General features: G+C 44.5%; 1 protein-coding gene across 1 annotated transcript in view; it reads left to right on the forward strand.

The window, feature by feature from the left end:
• Positions 1 to 16,416, forward strand: part of LOC126535674 (uncharacterized) — a 372,872-nt gene extending 356,456 nt beyond the window's left edge. Inside the window, exon 19 of the mRNA XM_055073269.2 lies at positions 16,304 to 16,416. Coding sequence (XP_054929244.1) covers positions 16,304 to 16,306 — 3 coding nt within the window. The 3' untranslated portion in view covers positions 16,307 to 16,416. The remainder of the gene's footprint in view (positions 1 to 16,303) is intronic.
• The last annotated feature ends 213 nt before the right edge of the window (positions 16,417 to 16,629 follow it).

Raw genomic sequence — 16,629 nt, forward strand, 5'->3', positions numbered from 1 at the left:
ATTAATAAGTAGAAATTTAAGTTGTCCCATTCATTTGACTTGCGATAGTCAGCAGTACAACCAGAGCTTTTGCTGAATTGATCCACTAAGCAGTTAGAAAAGGGTGTCGGCACAGTGACTTATCCTGTCGGCTAGTGACATGCATTCATGATGCACCTTGCTGATAGGCTATTTTGGAATAGGGGCCTCAAAAAATAAGGGGCCCCCTAACAACTATCATCTCACCACAGCGCATGCATCGAACCCAAACGGTATCTTGTGCTTGGTTTTTCGCACGCCCTTAACGCTTAATTGGTCCACCAAAGACCTAGGCCACTGCACAATGGCATCTCTACAAACCCTCATCCCAGCGGTGTGTCTGGCCTTGCAGTTGGAGGAACACCAGATCTGCCTGACTCTGATAGAGGTGACCAGTGCTGGACCATGACTGCTGTGTGTGCACAGCAACTGTTGACAAACTTGGGCCTTATTTTTTGGACCTTTTAGGGATACTTTCACATTTCACGAGACTAGAACCAGACACGTTGATAAAGGATAGCATGCTTGGCACAGTGCCAAGAATGCTATTGCTCTTAGATGGCATTTTATGCTGCAGTCACGCAAAAAATACAAGGTATCTTCGAAAGTGGTCATCCGAGAATACAGCACACTTTCTCATGGAGCCACGTGTGGAATAAAAGTCGCTTGTTTTTTGGCGAATTTTGATATTTCAAACTCCCGATTATTCAGACTTCTAGCAGTACCAGTCAAACCCAAATTATCGGTCGGTGACATATAGATAATGGGGAGTTTGTATATTAAACCTAATATCCACTAATATCTCTTCCGAGTGCCATCCATAGTTAAAAACCTAACATCAGTACCCTAGCAAAAAAACTGATAGAAATTTCTACAAGTCTCTTAGGAATATGTGTATTGTACGGGTCCTCCTAAGAGTGATATATATTCCAACCTGACCCATAGAACTCTTTACCAGACTGGTAGGCAGCGGATAGATCTCACTGTGCTGCCTAAAAGATACAAGACCAAATAGCATGACGTATCAGTCTTTTAAGCCCAGATAGAGATCATCATACGACATACAGAAATCTAATTGAAGCGCTGATAAAGCATGTGCAAATAGCACACACACCGGTGCCCGCACACATGAAGAGATGTTTCTTAAGGTGAACTGAATATACAACCCCGACTGCATTGCCTGCCACGTGAACAGATTAACAAACACAGTGGTGATATTAGAGTATCAAATAAAAATGAACTGTGTAAACTGTTCAATTATCAAAACTTTTTACAGCTTGTATGCAGATATATTATTCTAAACATGTTTCAAAATAAATTAAAGCACACGTTTTCAAAGCACAGCAGCGTTACTTAGTCTGTGAAACTACATTGGGGAAGTTGCATGAGGAAAGTATCAGTCCATTTTTGTAGCAGGTATGCTCCAGTTCCCTTAAGACAAAATTACATTTACAAATTTTGCGAGACCGATGTGCAACATTTAATACATATCCAAAACAGGATTACTGTCGTCATCATCATCAGCCTATTTATGTCCACTGCAAGACGAATGCCTTTCCCTGCGATCTCCAATATACGCCTGTCCTGTGACAACCGATTCCAACTAGCACCCGCAAATTTCCTAATTTTGGCGCACCACCTTGTCTTCTGCCATCCTCTACTGCACTTCCCTTCTCTTGGTACCCATTCTGTCACCCTAATGATCCAACAGTTATTTAGTCTGCGCTTTACATGACCTGTCCAGCGCCATTTTTTTCTCTTGATGTCTATACAAATATCATCAATACCCGTTTGCTCTCTTATCCAAACCGCTCTCTTTCTGTGTCTTAAAGTTATACTTAGCATTCTTCGTTCCATCACTCTTTGCATGGTCCTTAACTTGTTCTCAAGCTTCTTTGTCAGTCTCCAAGTCTCTGTGCCTGATAAAATGCACTGATTGTATACTTTCCTTTTCAACGATAATGGTAAGTTCCCAGTCAGGAGCTCACGATTTCTGCCATATGCAATCCAACCCATTTTTATTCTTCTGTGAATTTCCTTCTCATTGTCAGAGTTACTTATGATTAGTTGACTTAGGTAAACGTACTCCTTCACAGACTCTAGAGGCTGACCAACGATCTTGAACTCTTGTTCCTTTTCCTGGTTATTTATCGTAATCTTTGTCTTCTGCATATTAATCTTCAGTCCCACTCTTGCACTGTCCCTGTTGAGGTCCTCAATCATTTGTTGTAACTCGTCTGCAGTGTTGCTGAATAGAGCAATGTCATCGGAAAACTGAACGTTGCTGAGATATTTGCTGTTGATCCTTACTCCTAGACCTTCCCAGTTTAATAGCCTGAATACTTCTTCCAAGCACGCAGTGATTAGCATTGGAGAGATTGTCTTCTTGTCTGACCCCTTTCTTCATAGGTATCTTCCTACTTTCTTTCTTTCTTTCTTTCTTTATTTGTTTCCATTGCAAAAATACAATAGCGGGCACCTAAGGGCACCTCAATCTGCACTGAGGCAGCTTGAGGTGCCCTTAGTCCCTGCTTTTCATAGGTATCTTCCTACTGTTGCAATAAAGTTTATTTACAAACGCAAAACAAAGCGCTTTCAAAACTGTGGATACTAACTGCAGCTCTAAAATGTCCGGCTGAGTTTGTGATCGCCATAAATTAGACACTACCAACGTGATTTCATTAAAGCTGCTTTCTGGGCTAGTTGATGCATACTTGATTTGAAAATTATAACAACGCTCATGCATCCATCCACAAAGGAACAAGGACAAGACACAAGCAACATGACTACCAACATGACTAGGGTTTATTTTGCACTCCATTATCTAAAGAATAAGCAAGCAACTTCAGCCATATTTAAACAAACACATAAGAGGAAGACTACAGACTGAAGTACCAACTTCACCATGCCCATTTGTGCTCACAGATGCTGTATAGAACACCAGGTCCAATTGGCACATGTTTTTATCATATTGCAACTTCATATGAAGCTATTTTCTCCAGACTATGCACTTTTGCATTCGTCCCAAAAGTGTCGTGATATGTGACAGAACACAAGTGAGCTTGTGCAAAAAGAAGAAACTGGCATGGCACACTGACAGGAAGCAAGGAAACAGGACAAGCGTCGCTATTGATACAAGATCTACAGCAATATATCTGAACATGACAATACAGCAATATTATTTAAGCAAAAGTGAGTACAGTTCTGAGAACTTATTCATGTAAGAACATGGATTTACCATTTTTAAAACCACATATTCATCAACAAAAACAGCCAAACATCAAGTGCACATATTGCAATATCAGAAGACACAATTCTTCACTTGGTGCTAGTTCAACCACCGCACGTCGAAATGTGTAAAAGCAGTTTAACCTGTGCAGCCTTCAGCATGTGACAGCAAAGAAGACTACCAGCAACAGGCTTCATATATAATGTTTGGAGTCTTTGACTCAAACCGTAATACACTGTTAAAACAAAATTTCAGAGTTTGCTTGTTTCATTCAGAAAAAGACAGTGTCTTAGTCATGCCACCACAGTTAACGGATAAACTTGCACCAGCTACATTGAGTCAAAGGAGAAAATAAAATGAGGAAAACAGATACATAGTGTGAAAGTGATGCTGTTGTATCAAGTAGCACAACTGCTCACTTCAGGCATCATTCAGCTGCTTTGCATGCCTCGGCATACAGACTGAGAAGCTTTACCTCTGCTGTGAAGCACTGTTTGTTCACTGTGATCACCCACTCAAGGCAGTCACTTGGTTAAGTAGGGCCCTTCGCCACATGTAAGGACACCGACCCGAAACCATGTATAAGTCTTGTAAAATATTGTTATGTTTTGGATACTGCGACAGTTCATCAGCAGCTGCATCACTACTGCCAACATGCAGACCATGCAATTCCCCAAGCACTTGCTCAACAAGAGTAAATAATGAAGAGTGGCAAATTGGGCTAGCTGGTTCATTAGGAAAACAAGAAGCTATCGCAAGAAAAAATAAAAGCTCTAGAATTTTGATGGCTCTGGGTTGTTTAAGATATTCAAATATCAAAAAGCTGATTATGACAGAACGCCATAAAGCGTGGTGCACTGTTACCAACTGTTGTTTTTTAAAGCTATAACCTGTTATTACCAGACATTCATGTACCATGGCTGAAGACATACTGTTCATCGTTGCCATGTCTTGAGTACGGGAATTAGTCTCTTTTATAAAGGTTTGGTATTGTCACTACAAAAATATTGTGGTCTATTTCCATAAGCACACAACGGTGCATAACTTCAATGAGTGTTACATAAACTAGTGGCTCTTCTTTTCTGATGCAGACTGAAAGGTGCTTTTGATGGAGAATTTCAACAGGAAATAGTTTCTGGCATTGAAGATTTATACAAGAATTCACTCCAGTAAGAATTCTACAAATAAGAAAAAACGCATTTGAGAAGCTCACAAACGCACTGTTTTTGTCTTTATAGTCCATGTGTACTGGAGAAAGTGGAATGTTCGTTGGTTGATGACCATTCGGTAATATTCGGTGACACTTGTTGAGTCACAGCCACAGTTGTGGACTACAGCCTGTTTTTCACTTTCATCCAAGTTCAGGCACAGCTTTCCAGTGCCTAACAAAACTGTCTGCCATGAAGCCATGAAGGCATGGTAATGAATAATATAGAACCCACCACTTCCATTCACTAGCTTTCCATATTGTGAAGTCTGATAATCTCCGTAGCGTACGTGTGAACGAATTCGGTGACTTGATTGCCAATAACATTCTGTTTAAAGAGGCTAAACTTTTCTGTGAACCAATGTAAACATCTTTTCTCTTTTAAATGTGATAACATTTTTATTCTTTTTAAGCTGTTGTATGGTGTATATTTGTTCCAATAATCTTTCCTTTGCAAATCCTGGGCTTCATATTTGATTTATATGTATTGCCTTTTGTGATAGTATAAATACATTATTTCTGACTCATTTTTTGGGCAAACGAGGAAGCTTGCTTCTCTTTGAAGCACATTACACCTATACAACACACATAAATACTGATAGACAACAGATCTGGCAAACTAATACGAATACACTATCACACTATTAAAAAGAATACAGTAGTAGACTTGTACAAGCAGAATAACAGAGATACGAACTAAAAGGAATTTTATCAGTGTATCAGTTGTATCGTTTCATAATGCAATAGAAGAAACTGATAAAATTTTTATTAGGTTATACTATCAGATTTTTTGCTAGGGATCTTTCAATGCAAATGCAAATGAACTTTTTGACTAATGCTAATAACTGAACACATGGCTTTTTGTGCTGCAAGTTTTCTTGGACTCCTGCTTCCCTTAAACTTACACTGTATAATATTTTTGCTAGTTCAAAACTGGGGTATACTTCATCAATCAGGGATATACCTATAAAAAACATCTCTCATATTTAGTTGAAGCCATACAAAGCCAACTTGTACATTTTATTGTAGCTGCTTATTCCCGTACCGTAAGCATATCCACAATTAAAACTTGCCTCGATTGGCCAGGCTTGTCAATAAAAAGCTTACCCGTTTATTTCACAAATTCTCAATTGAAACTTGTGTTTTTATTACCTCCTTGTATCTCGTTGATAATGAACCACAACCTCGAGGTACAGGTGCCAGCTTGCCAAACCAATCTTTACTATTCCTGTCAAAGATACACACACACACACACATAAATAAGCTTACCGTACAACACAAATTATATATTTGCCACGTGTTATTAAACTTACATCATTAAAATACATTAGAATTGGTGCTAAGGCTGCACAATATATTGACACGTGTACTTATCTTTATCCGGCGACCACGTTTCGCCACCTAACAAATGTAATCGCACAGCGCGGGACGTGCCTGCATGTATCCGAAGTTTCTGGAAAGTTATCGATGCTTCTATCCGCTGTCTGTTGTCGCCGAACCTTGCGTTATCTGATTTCCTCGCGTGACTCGAATGGTGTAGAGGAGGAGGAGTAGATTTTAATGGAGAGAAAGGAGGAGAGGTCGGCCTGGAGAGCGTGTCTCTAGCCTGCTACTCCTCACTGGGGAATGGGGAAGTGGGAAATACAGGGAAAGGTAGGTGGCGGATGATTATGATATGGTACAATGAGATACTATATACACGTCCAATATGCGGATGCGCACTGGAGACGCAATACACTAAGAGTAATCTTGTCCATACAAAAAGTAATCTTGCCACAAAAAGTTTTTGCGCAAACACATTTCGCACTGACTACACGTCTCACAGCTTCTATAGGCGATCATCTAAACCAGTTTCACTTAAAAGTTCGAAAGTGCTTTTATGGCACGTTGGGCACAGTCAACACTTCTCCACACGCCCAAAAGCTTTTCTTCTGAAAAGGGGCGGGAGTCCAAGCTGTCAACTGTAGATTTGAGTTTTCTTCGTTCGGCCGCATATTGAGGGCACACGCAAAGTACGTGAGCTATTGTCTCGAGAGTGTGACAGACGCTACATTCAGGGTCCCGTGTTTGTCCAATCTTGTGAAGGTATCGGTTGGTGTATGCCACACCCAGCCGTAATCGATGAATGAGCGTTTCCTGGCTTCTCCGCAACCGAAGTGGATGCCGGAATTGTAATCCAGCGTCAAGTCTATGGAGGCGCTCTTGTCGATGTTCGGGGTTGTCCCAATGTTGCGCCGTAGAAGTTTTAAAGGAGGTATGGAGCAAGGCGTTAATGTCATATCGGGAAAAATGAATTTTTATAATAGTTCCGTCAGTGTGCGTCTGTTTTGCTTCTGCGTCAGCCTGTTCGTTTCCAGCTATTCCACAATGGCCAGGAATCCACTGCAGCACGATGGTATGTCCGGAATGAGACGCCTCAGCAAGCAGGTACATGATGTCATAAACCAGGGGACTATATGCAGTTCTGTCACTCATATAATTGTTGATGAGTTGCAGTGCTGGTTTTGAGTCGCAGAACACTGTCCACTTTTCGACTCTTTGTTGCAGTATGCAGCGAACTGCTTCTCGAACTCCGGTCAACTCAGCTGCTGTAGACGACGTCCTGTGTCCTATCTTGAAACGTTGTGCGATCCCCATTCCTGGCACCGTGTAGGCCGCCGCGGAAGAGGTCTGTGTCACAGAACCATCAGTAAAAATATGTTCGTAATATCCATACATGTAAGCAATGTATGATAGCGCGAAATGCTTGAGGCCAGCAAGCGGCATCTTCGACTTCTTCGTTATTCCAGGGATTGAGAGCCTGACCGTTGGCTTTGCCATCGTCCAGAGTGGAACTTCGGGTATGTCATACGGTTCGAAGTCCGACGGCAATAAGTCTTGCTGCGACAACACGGCTTCTGAGTAGGCGGACACAGGCCGTACGCTTGTGACGTTCGTGAGTGGATGGTTCCTGTGTCTAGTCAGTACCCTTAGATGCACTCGCAATGGCTCATGTTGCAGATAAACTCGAGCTGGGCACGCACGTGCCTCTGCAATAGTGCCCCAAGTAGACGCACATCGTGGTAGTCCTAGGCAAGTTCTCAGTGCGCGAGCCTGAGCACTTTCAAGTGTGCGTACAGCAGTTGTACTAACCCGAGAAAGTACAGGCGCACTGTAGCGGAAGTAGCCAACAAAAAGTGCCTGGTAGTGCTGCAGAAGAGATGACTTGGATGGCCCCCATGATTTTCCAGACATATGTCGAATGATCTGAGTAAAGCTGTCTAGCTTTTTTCTTAATCCTGAGAGGTGCTTCGACCAGGATAAGTCACGGTCGATGATGACTCCGAGAAACTTGTAGTGGGTTACTGAAGGTATAATCTTCCCATCAATCATAACGGGGTAGCAGGCCATTGACTTTCGTGTAAATGCCATGGTTGCACTTTTTTCCGGTGAGAGCTGCAGTCCGCGACTGTTTAGGTATGTGGACGTTATTGACACCGCGCGCTGCAGCTTCGTTTGCACGTGTAAGCGCGTTAAGCTCGTGGTCCATATACAGATGTCGTCTGCATACACAGAGACCGAGACTGCGCCTGCGTGTTCTTTGACCAGTCCAATGAGAACGATATTAAATAAGGTTGGGCTCAATACACCTCCTTGAGGCACTCCACGATAGACGGGGTGGTTCTTTGTTTCCCCGTCTGGAGTTGTCATGAATATCGTTCTCTCTTGAAGATGGCTGGCTATCCATTGATGCATACGTCCCCCGACACCACATTCTTCTAGGCCATTTAAAATTGCATCATGGAGAACGTTGTCAAAAGCACCCTTGATATCTAGAAAGACAGCAGCCGTTAATCAACGGCGATGTTTCTGATGTTCAACAGTTGTTACTAGGTCAATGACGCTGTCGATGGACGACCTACCCTTTTGGAAACCTGTCATTGTGTCTGGATATATATTACGCTTCTCCAAAAACCACTCCAGGCGCGTCAAAACCATGCGTTCCATGGTTTTACCTATACAACTGGCAAGCGCCACAGGTCTGTAGGAAAGCATAGCATGGGGTGTCTTGCCTGGTTTCAATAATGCCACAATTTTGCTTGTCTTCCAATGTGCAGGCACAGTTCCCGAGGACCACGAGAGATTGTATAAAGCCAGGAGCTCTTCAGTCGCTCGAGGGCCTAGATGGCGCAAGGTAGAATAGGTAATGCCATCAGGACCAGGCGCACTTGAGTGTCTTGAGGATGAAATCGCTGCACGTAGCTCTTGCAGCGTGAACGGGAGGTCGAGGCGATCGTCCATTGTTGGAGGAGCACACCTGAGCACTCAAGCTACCGATGTTGTAGATCCAGAGAGGTGTATGCAGAAATCTTCCGCGATTTCCTTCTCACTGCGCGTCTGGATGATAGCCAAAGCTCGGAAGGGACGTAGCTGTTGTGGAGATGGTAGTGCTCGTACAACATGCCATATTGTGCACAACGGTTTTCTTGGGTCCAGGCTGGTGCAAAATGACCTCCAACGTTGTCTGTCGAGCTTGTCTAAGTGTCTTTGAATTTTCTTTTGCACACGGCGTGACGTCCTCAAGTCTGATATCAATTTAGTTCGCCTGTATTTCCTCTCGGCGCGACGTCGGACTTCAGCTCTTCATATATAACGTAAACGGATGTTCTTGAATTTGAAGTTTCGATGATGCGTGTTGTTGCGTGCATTGCTGCTCTAATGCGCTCTTCAATCTCTTTCAGTGAAATTACACAGTTGCAAGATTCTTCTAGCTTGTACTGAAACGCATCCCAGTCAGTGCGTCGCGTATGAGAACTTGGAAGTCTTGTAAACCACCTCAGTTGTACATAAGTAGGTAGGTGATCACTGCCATACGTTTCAGCATACGTGCACCAGGCAGCAGAAGACGAAAGGCATCGTGAAGCGATAGCTAAATCGAGACAGCTGCTGTACGTCGTGCCACGAAGAAATGTTGGTGAGCCATCGTTCAGGATCTCAAGATCATTGCTGCTTGTGAAGTTAAGAAGCTGTCTTCCTCGAAGGTTTGTGATGCTACTACCCCAAAGATGGTTGTGCGCGTTGAAATCGCCCACAATAATATGAGGTCCTTGGCAAGAGTCAAGAACAAGTTTCAGGTGTCCAGAGTCAAATCTTCCCCTGGGAGAAATATAGCCACCGATGATCGAGATTATCCGGCGCTTTAGCTTCAGTGTTATAGAGACGTACTCGTTGCCGTTATGCACCGAAACTTGGTTTAGCGAATACGTTAGGTCACATCGCACACATAGTAAAACTTTGCTAGTATTTCCACTTGTCCCAGACGCGAATTGTTCATAGCCAGAGAGTCTAAATGGCGATGTCATATTCGGCTCGCATATTACGATAACTGGAAACCGATGCTTGAGCACTCTCTGTTTAAAATCTCCCAGGCGACCCCGTAGACCTCGTGCATTCCACTGGAATATTACGGAACCGCTTATCCTTTCCTGTAGTGACAACCTTGAAGTTGATGATGCCATGGCGTTTACTAGCCTTTATACAGCAGCAAGCACTGGTTCTAGTGCGTCGAGAATTTGCACCGCAGCCTTGGCAACGGGCGTCTTAACTCCGATGAGCAGCATTCGCAAGGAACGAATCAACTGTGCAAGCATTGCCTTGATTTTCCTATCCGACGATGAAGGTTCATGGTCACGCTGGCGTTCCGGCTGCACTTCTGTACTCCGAGATGGCAGGGAAGGCCATATTGTAGTGTCCTTGGTGTTTAGAAGAGTAGACGTGGTTAAAGGTGCCTGTGACGTTTGAGGACTAGCATGAGCGCTCGACGACTTTTCCTGGAGTACAGGTTGTCTTGTTGTCTATGCTGATCTCCTTCTGCGATTACGTGAGCGCCTCTGGCGGCGGTGGACCTTGGTAGCAGCTTCTCTGTGTGTAGATTGATCTCGTACCATTTTCCTTAGCACGGACATTTCAGTCTTTCATTTTGGACAGTCCTTCGACGTTGCCTCGTGTGGCCCATCGCAGTTAGGGCACTTCAAGTCAGAGCCAGCACACGTGTAGAACTTTGTGGAAGGCACGCGGGCCCGAACGATTAGTCTGGAACATTCGACAACTGCTGTATAAAAGCCGACGCGCTTGACCCGCTGATCAGATTTTCGACGATCGCCGACTGTGTTCGCCGCTCTCGTTGTGCTATAAGTGTAGCCTGTTTTGTGGGCACAGGTTCGCCCAATAAAATCTAGTTTTGCCTTTCACAGTATTGCTACTGTGTTCTTTGACGTCACGACCACGTGGCAATATGCATATACTTTAAACAATCATAAATAAGGCAGGAGCTTGGAATATGATTGAATATTCTTGGAACTTCTTTGATGATACAAAAGTCAAGGCTTTGGTTTTGGCATCATTATCATCATCAGCCTGGTTACGCCCACTGCAGGGCAAAGGCATCTCCCATACTTCTCCAACAACCCCGGTCATGTACTAATTGCGGCCATGCCGTCCCTGCAAACTTCTTAATAGAGAGTTTTAGAATAGGGGCCCCAATATTTTGGGGCCCCAAAGAGCTTTGCGGATGTTAGCGTTGGGGCACGCAGGAGTGAAGAGTTTTAGAATAGGGCTTTGCGTTTGCAGATAGCGTCTTGCGCTGACAGCGCCACTACGGCGTCTAAGAAAAACGATTAAAAATAATTAAATAAAATATACCATCTTATGATATGAATAGTAATTTTGACTTGCGCGTATTCGCGTTTAATTACAATTTAGAGGTTATTCTTCAAGCAGCAAACAATTAGTTGTGCTTAGTTTGGAGCAACAAAACCAACTTTGCGTGCCTTCACCAGCCAAGCTTAGCCGCGTTAGGCCTACGAGCCATAAAATCCAAACTCGAATTCGGAATCAGCGGCGTCTAATGAATCAATCTTCATAACAGACGCTAGTTGAGAGAAAGCGATAACTGCAGTCACTTCTCCTAGCTTGTGAACTTCACGCATTACTGCGAATCGAACCCAGTTTGGTGCTAGGTTAGAGCCGTCGCTTCGATGGGTGCCGCCATGTTTGTTGACGCAAAGCTTTTGGGAACGCTATTTGAGCTCCCGCTAAATCGGCGAAATAGCGTTCCCAACGCAAAACCCAAACGCAGTTTGCGTCTCGCGCATGCGCAGTGGCTTCGACGCTATTTCTTTGGGGCCCCAAAACGTTTGGGGCCCCTATTCTAAAACTCTCTAATCTCATCCGCCCACCTAACTTTTTGCCGCCCCCTGCTACGCTTCCCTTCCCTTGGGAACCAGTCCGTAACCCTTAATGACCATCGGTTATCTTCCCTCCTCATTACATGTCCTGCCCATGCCCATTTCTTTTTCTTGATTTCAACTAAGATGTCATTAACTCGCGTTTGTTCCCTCACCCAATCTGCTCTTTTCTTATCCCTTAAAGGGACCCTGAAACGCTTTTGACGATTTTCTACAAACGTACTGAGTCGTTAGAGTAGGTCGTTCTGATCATTAATTGACACGTCTAAGTGCTCCGCGTAAAGCCTGTAATTTATTATAAGGTTTTAAAAATGCACATCGCTGCCGATCGCAGCGCACTGCTCGGTGGAATTTTAAGCCGCCCCTACCCATATGACCGAAATCATCCATATGACGTCAGTTGGGCAAGCTATCCGATTGGCTGATCAGGGCGCGTGATCGATAATTTTTCCAACTTTATGGTAAACAAACGATCTTCGTAATAGTTGGAATGTTAGTTAATTTGTTTTTATAAAAAGAAAGTAACATAAAGAGAATGCACAAGAACAATTTTTCAGTACACCCAAGAACTTCCGGCAAACAGCAATGGTCGTCTGCTTGTATACAACGTACCCCATTTTGACGAGAGCTCCACGGTCAGAGTCGGTCTCAGTCTTTTCGCGAGCACTATGATTCGACTTTGTTGCCTTATGGACTGCAAAAGTAGTGACTGGCAATATGTCAAGCTGTGACATCGTGTCCCTCTGCAAGGCAGCGTACGAGCGAACTGGCTGCTGCGCATCGGACTGCCGCTATCCGATCGGCGCCAGGATTTGCGCGTTTGTGGCCGTCACTTTACACCGGAAGATTACTAACGCAATAGCGTTTCGCGAGTCCGGTATTAGGGCAAACGCAAGCACAAGGGGACAGGGTCTGGCCGCTTGACTGCCGTAACGGGATGAGCCATGAGATGAGCAGAAGGGCAAATGTGAATGGTCTGCACGGTGCAGCCACCTGGTGGCACAGAGCTCAACCATACACAGTAGCAGCAACGAAGTGTATTCTTCTTGCTGCTGGTGTGTATTTTTCGGAGGAGTGTAATCATCAACACGTTGTTTTTATACATGTTTAAAATGTTTTACACTTGGTTAGAGCAATATTAGCGCTATGTTTGGCTGGCTAAGCGCTGCGCCAACAAGTGTCTGGACCATGCAGACCGATCAGGCCGCTCACGTACGTCTACGCTAAAGTTCCTTCATCAGCTTGAGTTTATGCCTCCAGTCATATGCCGAAATGATCAGCTTGCCTGTGGTTACCGGAATACTAGACACGTTCGGCGCTACGACAGATTGCTCGCAACGCACGCTGCTTCGATAGCTGCGCTTGTGGTCGACGGCCAAGCGGCTAGCGGAGAGGTCTCGCGCGGGCGGGGGCGGGCTCCAAAACAACTGGAAGTGGCCGATGTGACGTCGCATCGTGACGCTGAACCAGTGAAGGCGGAGCTTAGTCCCGCTCGCTCGGCGAACGAGTTGAGGAGGAAAAGCATGGCTAGGGAGGAGGGTAGCTTCTAATCGCTTGTAGCTCCATTAATACGTAACGCTTCACTTAAATTGTGGTGCGAATGTCCTACTTAAGCTGTACCCTACGCGTCTACAAAATTTGTCCGAACAGTTTCAGCGGCACTTTAACGTTACACCTATCATTCTTCTTTCCATAGCTCGTTGCGTCGTCCTCAATTTGAGTAGAACCCTTTTCGTAAGCCTCCAGGTTTCTGCCCCGTAGGTGAGTACTGGTAAGACACAGCTATTATACACTTTTCTCTTGAGGGATAATGGCAACCTGCTGTTCATGACCTGAGAATGCCTGCCGAACGCACCCCAGCCCATTCTTATTCTTCTGATTATTTCCGCCTCATGATCCGGATCCGCCGTCACTACCTGCCCTAAGTAGATGTATTCCCTTACGACTTCCAGTGCCTCGCTGCCTATTGTAAATTGCTGTTCTCTTCCGAGACCGTTAAACATTACTTTAGTTTTCTGCAGATTAATTTTTAGACCCACTCTTCTGCTTTGCCTCTCCAGGTCAGTGAGCATGCATTGCAATTGGTCCCCTGAGTTACTAAGCAAGGCAATATCATCAGCGAATCGCAAGTTACTAAGGTATTCTCCATTAATTTTTATCCCCAATTCTTCCCAATCCAGGTCTCTGAATACCTCCTGTAAACACGCTGTGAATAGCATTGGAGAGATCGTATCTCCCTGCCTGACGCCTTTCTTTATTGGGATTTTGTTGCTTTCTTTATTGAGGACTACGATGGCTGTGGAGCCGCTATAGATATCTTTCAGTATTTTTACATACGGCTCGTCTACACCCTGATTCCGTAATGCCTCCATGACTGCTGAGGTTTCGACAGAATCAAACGCTTTCTCGTAATCAATGAAAGCTGTATATAAGGGTTGGTTATATTCCGCACATTTCTCTATCACCTGATTGATAGTGTGAATATGATCTATTGTTGAGTAGCCTTTACGGAATCCTGCCTGGTCCTTTGCTTGAGAGAAGTCTAAGGTGTTCCTGATTCTATTTGCGATTACCTTAGTAAATATTTTGTAGGCAACGGACAGTAAGCTGATCGGTCTATAATTTTTCAAGTCTTTGGCGTCCCCTTTCTTATGGATTAGGATTATGTTAGCGTTCTTCCAAGATTCCGGTTTTGGCATCACCCACTCCAAATCGGTTCCTTCTTTTTTTTCAAATTGAAACATTGGCAAGGTTTGTACCATGCGCTTTGACCGTGATTCTTCCTTGTTCGCGCCTTTTAAAAGCGCACGGGCGTGACCTTGAAACAAGAAAGTTGCCACAGTAACGCAGCGGTCCCTGCCTACTTTTACATATACTTTACCGCAATACATTACGTATGCTTCACCGCATAACATGACTATTGCAGCAAAGCTGATTTTGTGGAACTGACATTACGTAACGGATGTTTCGTCATTCTGCTGCTCGCACGAGCATAAGCTCGCAAAACCTCAAAACACAGACTTGGCTTGCTGCTGGTTGATTTTCTAGCTAACATTTCGAGACGTCCACGTTGTTTACACAAAAATCGGTCAAGTTTCTCGCGATCGTACGCGCTTCAAAAGGCAGCGTGACAACTTATAATTAATGCAGTCATAGGCGGCGACGAAATCCACACAAGGTACATTAACTTCCACAAACCTACTGGGCAACGCCATCATTAACTGGGGAGCTGGCAAACACTGTGATGACATCCACACAAATCACGTCACTTTCCACAAAGCTATTGAGCAACACGATCAGTCACAGGCACAGGTGAAGCCCGCGAAACACTACATGGGCAGAACTACTACGGCCACACTCAATCACTTCGCCACAAGCCCTCCCATTTAACGACATTAAAGAGCCACAATCACTTCTCCACAGTCACAGGCACAGGCGAAGTCCGCACGGGCAGAACGGAAGCACCGATTCAGAGCTCTCGTCGCGTTCTAGTTTTCCGGTATAGGCAGAGTTGCGCATAACTTTTCCGGCGCCGCTCGCACCGCTATTTGCCGAGCGTGATCACGGGGTGCAGAAATGACATCAAATGATCAACTGCGCGCTCCGAAGCCAACTTTATGGAAACGCCGCCGACTCGCTTATGTCAGTGCCATCTATGGTGCCATCGAAACTGCAATCAGCGGACCGTCGAGCGTGCGTAGCAACGATCGGCTCCGGATTGCGGGTACGGTATTCGAGGATATTAAGGTAATGACTTTGGTGAAGTGCTACGAAGCACATCATTTTGACACTTGTATTCGAGTATGACAGGCTGGAGCGCACCAAACTGCGCAATCGCACGGAAGGTGGCCAAGCTTTTTACGCCGTGCCGTGCGGACGGACGAGACCGGCCGGCTCCGAAAGGGACCAGGATATGCGAGGTTCGTTCGGCTTGTTTACACTAAAGCGGCATTTATCTCGAGTAACATTCCTGTACACGCTGAAATGCGTACTCCTGGCATGAGAGGTTGTTCACTTGTGCAATTTTTGGTGTATATGTGCAGCGCGACACAGACGAGGTACAAAGAAAGGACGTTGCGCTGCACATGCAAGCCAAAAATGTTAACTTACCAACTCGCTCCATTCGCTTTCTTGCTTGTACGATTGTTCTGACTATGCGGCTCCAGAAAAGTGTGTTCAAAACAGAGTAATCAGGTGCAATTTGTCCGCTGCACCCTGCTTTTCTCTGCTCCGTTTTCTTCTCTTTTTTTTTTTTGTCGGCGTTCTGATTTTTCATGTAAAGTCGATTGATGTGCTGCTGTTCATTGTTTTGTAGTAAGCGAAAACACCGTGCGCTCTAACTTATGAGACAGCTGCGATAGCTTCAGTATTTACCGCGCGGAATTAATTGTTGCTTGTTCGATCAGCCTTAGTCGACGTGAGGAATGTGAAATTATTTTGGTACGTTTCATAAGCGCTGTGTTATAGTAAATTAACCTGAGTAGTATGAAGAGATAAAGAAAAATGTGCTGTCATATTACAGTTTGCAATGTGTGAATAATTACTTTGCCAGTTTGTCATCTTATGTGATTAGACCAATAAAGATAACCTGTTGTTACTCTTAATAACCTGTTACCTTTCCAGTGACTTTGAATTCGGCCCCCCAAGGCTCCAAGAACCAGCACTCATCCCCTTCTGCCACCAGCCATTGCTCATCCATTCCCTTGTACGAAATAAATTTGATCTAGAAGCTCGTCCATCTGGAATCTTTTTTCTACTTGCAGATTTCCTGCTACGAAGCAGCTGTTGAGTTTACGGTGTGAATCGTAAAAATAAGCTTTCTATAAGATGTGCGCATGTGAACATTTGAAATGCGTTTACATTTACGTGTCTCCACCGCATATATCGAAAACGTGCAGCTGCTGGGAAGGACGTTTAGCGTTGAATGACGGTCAACGGTCAGTGACATA

This window comes from Dermacentor andersoni, chromosome 7, assembly GCF_023375885.2.
Source record: "Dermacentor andersoni chromosome 7, qqDerAnde1_hic_scaffold, whole genome shotgun sequence".
Classification (NCBI taxonomy): Eukaryota; Metazoa; Arthropoda; class Arachnida; order Ixodida; family Ixodidae; genus Dermacentor; species Dermacentor andersoni.